The sequence below is a fragment of the Abrus precatorius genome, unplaced genomic scaffold (genome assembly GCF_003935025.1).
Source record: "Abrus precatorius isolate BTA unplaced genomic scaffold, Abrus_2018 Scaffold9, whole genome shotgun sequence".
Classification (NCBI taxonomy): Eukaryota; Viridiplantae; Streptophyta; class Magnoliopsida; order Fabales; family Fabaceae; genus Abrus; species Abrus precatorius.
The window spans coordinates 30,372,758-30,379,613 of NW_020874439.1; the positions used below are offsets into that span (position 1 = coordinate 30,372,758).

The 6,856-nt window shown below is 27.0% G+C and overlaps 1 protein-coding gene across 1 annotated transcript; it reads right to left on the reverse strand.

The window, feature by feature from the left end:
• Window positions 1-5,988: 5,988 nt before the first annotated feature.
• Window positions 5,989-6,408, reverse strand: LOC113851502 (cyclin-dependent protein kinase inhibitor SMR9-like). Its single transcript, XM_027482004.1, has one exon. The coding sequence runs from the start codon at window positions 6,406-6,408 to the stop codon at window positions 5,989-5,991; it is 420 nt and encodes a 139-aa protein (XP_027337805.1).
• Window positions 6,409-6,856: the final 448 nt, after the last annotated feature.

Here is a 6,856-nt window from a genome sequence, read left to right on the forward strand (position 1 = left end):
TTTACCAAAAACAATCAATCTTAACGAGTAATATAGCATGCACCTATGTCTCTAAAGTATTACTGAAAATTCAGAGAACTTACAGCATAAAGCAAATTAAATGATGAATGCAGAGTTTGTGTTTTCTTTGTATAGGTATATATGCATGTGTGTTGCAGTTAAATAGTTTGCATGGTGATGTACACATATGTATGAACAATTGAACATTATGTTCATGCATGCCCAACAAGCAAGGGACCACAGCCGTGTGAAGAAAAGAAAAGGTGGCCAAGGAAAAAAAGGAACAACACACCAAAATCCAACAATGGCTTCTAATGAGTGCAAAATGTCCTTCTCATATTCCCTTCTCAATTATATATATTATTAATTAGATGGCAAAAGATTGCAATATTCAAAGGTAGATGCTTTAGCCACTGATTTATCCTTTCCTTTATGTCATCGACCTCTCATCATCATATGTATAAGTTCTGTGATTCCTGCACCCTCTATGAGACAAATGGGGCACCTTGAACTGCTCTGATAACTTTATCACAAAAAGCTTTTATTTGGCAGTGGCCTTGATACTTAGTTTCTTATATCATCACAATTGATTGCAAATTTGCATCTAAGTGATACTATTTCACATATTTTTCCCCTCAAATTCACAAATGATTGATCAAATTATGATTTTGGTTATACTATGTTCGATTAAGCTTAATAAAACAAAACTGTGAATTTAACTTAGCAAGAAATAGTGTCATATATAGGAACCGTGCATGTAAGTTGAGAACATAAATTACGGCAACGTTTCTCATTTGCTTGAGAAGTTTGAAAGAAGTGATTGAATTCCAAAACCCCATTTTCTTTCCTCCCCCTTACTAGAATTTTAAGGCTTGAATTTTTGTAATATTCATTTTCGGGATTCTCTTTTGGAATACATAGATAAAGGGCATATTTTGATCATAACTCCTTCTTAAGGTTGTAATAAAAGACGTTGTTTGGTGTAAACATAGAAGAAAACTAAAGGTTCATTTGTTTCTTTATATCACAGCAAGATACGTTGAATACTCTATTTATTTTTAATGAATTGGAAGAATTTACTCTAAATTCTTTTATTACCCTAGCTATATATATATATATATATATATATATATATATATATATATATATATTCATTTTTAGCCCAACCAACAATTACCAGTTGTCTGCATTTAATTACATCCCTCAAGCAAATTTTTTTTCATCCAGATAAATAAGGATTTACTTTTAATCTATTATTTAAAATAATATTAGATAATAATATAAACATTTTTTTTACCTAAAAAAAATATCTCTTTTAATGGTTTTACCATATTCAAACAAAATAAAGTAAGTTAAACCTAATAAAAGAAAGAAAGAAAAGTCATTTGTTGAATAGAGTTCAACTGGTTGTTTCTTATCCTCCCATGTTCTTTTCTCATTGACTGGGTTCAATAAAGCCTTGCCAAAAAAGAAAGAAAAAGAAAGATTTAAACTCAATAAAAATATATTATATGATTGTAGCATACCATGCAAATCGTAAGTTTAATCCCCACAATTTTTGCATCATATACTACAAGATTCTATTTGAATTTTGGAAGGATGACATTGAACCTTAACATGTGTGAAGTCAACAATGGAGATGTTTGAAAGCGATTCAAACTTTGTTTTTAATCTAATTAGTATTGGATAAAGGAAATGAAGAATGAAATATTCCAAACTTTTAAATAAGAATTTATTCTCCAAGAACTTTTTCATTTTGCTATCTTTCTCCTAAACAAATTTTAAGATTCAAATGGAACATTCAATTTTGAACTGTCTTTTGGGATAAAGACAAAAGTGTATATTTTCATAGTTAATCCTTGATGGCACTAATAATATGAAAAAATAATTTTGATAGATGTATAATTACACGAAAGAGATTCTTGTTGTTATACTATAATTTTATATCATAAAATGAGTTATATAATTGCTAAATTTAGTTTTAATGGGTGATCAACTTGATTTAAGAACAACAAATGAATTTACACAAACCCTAGACATGATTCTATTCGAATATTACAAAAGTGGTGTCGCTTGAGTTCAATATATATGGATCATGGGTGTATATGATTATATACCATTGTATAGAGCACATCATTCAACAAGAGTTCAAATTACTAAGACACAAATTAGTATATATAACAACTATTTTTTAATAAAAATAATCTTGTTATAAAAAATTCTTTCGTTATATAAAATCATAAAAAAATAATACTGTATTGAACCGGTTAGAACTATTATGAATGATATTTTTTTAAAATATTTAATGTAATTACATTCATTTATATTTAAATTTAAAATTACAGTTCAAGTTAGAACACTAAATTTTATTTTATTTAATAATAATATGTTTTTCTTATTTATTTTTAAATTCTAAACTCTTTAAGATTAATTATGATTATTTCCTTTTTAATTTTAAATGTCTTCTTTATTTCAAAATATAATATGTTAGTTAATAATTCACATGTCACGAGACAATAACTAGTTAATTATAACTATACATAATTGCAGATAACATTGTTAAAGTAAACTCAAGTAAACTTTCGGGAACAGTTATTTCGATAATTATTTTAAAAAATTTAAGTTGAGATTGTAAAATTCATGCGTTTGATTTAGATATTTTTAAAAAATCCATTTTTTTATATTTTTTTGTAAAGTTTAATAATAATAATAAAATAATTATATAATGATTGTGAATCTAAATTTTCATATCGGCATTTTTTTATAATGTAAATTTATAATTTACTATTTCGTGTTCTAAAACTTAAACTATCTTTTTATTTTATAATTATCAATATAAAATTATATATACTTATTTCTTGTATTATAAATATTTTATTAATTTTTAAATAAGTATAAATTTAAATAATAATATAAATAAAATTTATCAATTAATATAAAGAATAAAAATATATATTAAAAATTATTGATGTTTTTATAAATAATTGAAGTTATATATAACATAAAAAATATGCTTAGCAATATTATTAATATTTTAAAAATATTTTAAATATAAATATATTTTTAACATTTTAAAAAAAAATGATATGTTTTTATCGATAATGAACAATGTAATTTCAACTATGCACAATTTATTCAGTGTGATTTGATCAGATTTTGCAATTGGAGCAAGTATTCATTCTGATCCTTTAAATTAAAAATATCAATTATTTTAATTTTATGAAATAATATTTATTTTAATCCTTTTTACAAAATAATAATAAAGATAAATAAATTTAAAAAATTTCAAATATTTTTATTATAAAATTAAGACTAAAATAACTAATAATTATAATTTAAAAATCAAAATAAATATTTATTTTCTTCAATTATGAAAGCGTAATACATTAAAAAAAAAAAATAGTTGTCGACAAATCAGCAGACATGACAGTGCCAGAATTGAGAGGATGATGATTATACCACAAAGGGTTACACATAAAGAAAAATAAAATAAATAACTAAAAATTTCATTAAAATCTATAAATTATATATTTTATTTATGAATTTAATTTTAATACAAAATTAATGAAAAAAATTGATACTATAAATTAATTAAAATAATAAGATAATACTTAATAGAATAATAATTATAAACAATTTAATTCATTTGTTCAGTCAACTCAATTAAACTCTTGCGCTTCATTTCTTTCACATTTATTCATTCTATTTTCCGCTTAATATGAATATTTTTCTAAAATTAAGAAAAAAAAGTTACGGTAATGTTAAAATTAAAAATAAAAACAAAAATCTTGAGAGTTCATTAGATTTCAAATTTATTTCATTTGTCAAGATGCGTTAACCTTTATTCATAATGAAAGACTATTGCTTCAAATTACTCTATCCCCTACATAAAAAAGAGGAACTCAGAAAATCAGCAGAGTTAAAGATTTATTTCTATTTTATTTTACATTTAAATATCTTCATTCATTCTTATGAAGCAGTTGAAAATTAAAAGATTCTTTGTAAAAATCAGTGTCTTATAATTTATTTATTAAATAAATATCTTTTTATTTCATTATTAAAGCATGCATATTTATTGGACATATATTTCATATAAAATATACTAGAGTTACATATTTGAATAATAAAATATGTATTAATATAAAAAAAGCGTGTACAGGTAGAGCCGTATAGCATTATTGGTCTAAAAATGAATACGGGTGATGATGAAGAAGGGAAAGTCTCAAAAGTAAGTGAAAAAAAATGATGAGAAATTTCTTGAGATTCTCTAATGTGACAGTGACAGACCCGCACGAGAGTCCCTTCATTGGATTCTCTTGCAATTGCTGGCCTCTGATCAGACACACAAAGAACCACCAATCTGACAAAATCATTTCATCTCCTTAATCCTACTTAGTTTTATGTTTAAGAAACTAATTTTAATATTAATTTTTTTTTACATCTTTATGTGTTTGTTTTTTTTTTTATTTCAAATATTTCATCATTAATATAATTACAAAAAATAATATTATTTAAACATTATTTAAATATAAATAATAATAAACTATCAGAGCTATTTTAGTTAGAATTCAAATAAATACAGATATGTTATAATAGTAGTAGTACACCACTCAAATATATTTAAAAAAAAAACAATTAAAAACACACCCACTTGACACAAAAAGTTAAATTGTCCACACCTTCACTACTTCCACTTGAATTAATCCCTATAATCAAATATCCCTTGTGGAATTAAATTTTATAGCCTCGTGTGATCAAATTAGGGGCAACATAGTTACAAGGGCCTTCCCACCAAAATGAGAGTATGCTTGTTTCTATAGCTTAAATAAGTTTTTTCTTTTCACTATATTTGATTTCAATTTTTTCATTACTGTTTTATTCTTAATAATAATGTGATTATGTAAAAATAGACACATAACAAATTTTTAATTAATTACATCATTATTAGAGAAAAAATGAAGTCAGATGAAACAGGGACTAAAATCAATTTTAAAAAAACTAAAATTAGAATCTCAAAAAAATACATAAATATTTAAATATTATTTTATTTTAAAACTTAACACTGTGTCATTTAATGTATACTTACATATGGTGGACCCTAAATTTGACCATAGTAGACACTATTTTAGCCTAAATTAATCAAATGTTGAAGACAAACAATAGTGCCACAGTATTATGATTAGTGGGGTTTAGGCAATTAGGCCTACCAACTACTACATAAAAATCAAAATCTTAATTACAGCCGTGTCTAATCATGCTAGATTTAAGATGATAATTTGAATTTGTTATACTAATTTGCGAGTATGGAACTGAGAGTACCAAGTACAGAGTACAGCTTCTGAAACAATTGATGCAGGGTATGGATTGTTCACCATTACGTAACAAGTTGTCGCCATGAAAATATCATCAAGACAAAAGTTTTTCCAAGTAGAAGTATAGAAACAGAAGTACCTAACTGTTAAAACTGAAATTATCACCATTCACTACCATCAAGTGTAGAAGTAGAAGAAGAGAACATAAAGAGAGATTTGAATACAAAAGGAAAGTGTATGACTCAACTTTTTTTCTCTAATTGACAACTGAAGCTTTGTAGAGTTGCAAGCTTGAACACTCACAAACCTTAAATCAAACCCATTACATTGCACTCAGCACACATAAAGGTCAGAGAACATATCTTCTTCTATATGAGGTAACAAAGAAAAGAAGAAAATAAAATGAAGTAAGCTTAAAATCTAAATTTAGTTGGAGAACCGCCCCAACTAAATTTAGTGACTAACAAACCCTACAAGTTGTTAAAATTAGAAGAAATTAAAGAAAGGGGCAAGTAACTATTTCCTAAGATGATGAACACACCAAAATCTAAAGTATACCCCTCTCATTTGCTAGAGGTATATTTTTAGAGAAAATATACTAAAACCACTTCAAAAGTCCATCTTCTAAAGTGTCATGATCTTATTATATGTATCTTTCTTCTATGAACACACAAAATCAAACTGAAACATCTCTAAGGGCCATGAAGAAGAAGAGCTCCAAGTCAGGGGGTGCAAAGAATGAAAGTGGTGACCTACGCAAAGTACAATTTGAGAGTACCCTTTGCTTCTTTGGTGCTGGAGGGCATGTTGAAATCTCTGGTATCCTAAATTTCTGACCTTTTGGCGTGGAACATGCACTGTTAGACACATCAATCACTTCAGAACCATCCATGTTCACTTCCTTTGAAGAGTCTTGTGAGGTTATTGAAGAACAGCTAGAGGGCAAAACAGTGGATATCTCTTGTTTTTTGCTCTTTGTATGTTGCTGCTGCTTCTTGAAGTGTGTTGTTTTTCTCTTCTGTCTTGTTCTTGTTGTTGTAGTCCTAGTCTTTGAGGTTGTCCTTGTTGTTGTTGTTGTCCTTCCAGAAGGGGCCATTTTCTTGAGACAATGAGTGAAAAGCTTATTCTGGTGGGTTTTGTTTTAAAAGAACTGGTAAAGGTTGCTATAAACTGGCATGTACAAAAGCTGGCAACAAGAAGATTGAACCTTTACCAGGGCCAGATAGCAGTGTTATATAACCAACCACTGGGATGACACAAACTTATCCTTATTGGAGAGTGCTTTGAAATGATAAATTTTGACTCAAAAGTTAAGGGGGGTGTTGCGTTTTTGTTTTGCAGAGAAGTTTGGTAATGATGATTCCACTGAGAACTATCCTCTTCACACCCTTGTATATATATAACTGACACCACCCCACAAGGCACAAAGTAACTCTCTCACCACTAACACACTAGAATGGCTAAACTCAAGAGAGTGGTGCAAGGAATCCCCAAGACAAGGTTTCTGAAAAGGGACATCAAGTGCTTTTTAAACACCCATTTTG

Bases quoted from the DNA above. Each gene is read 5' to 3' on its own strand.
- LOC113851502 (XM_027482004.1), bottom strand. From the start codon at position 6,408: ATGGCCCCTTCTGGAAGGACAACAACAACAACAAGGACAACCTCAAAG.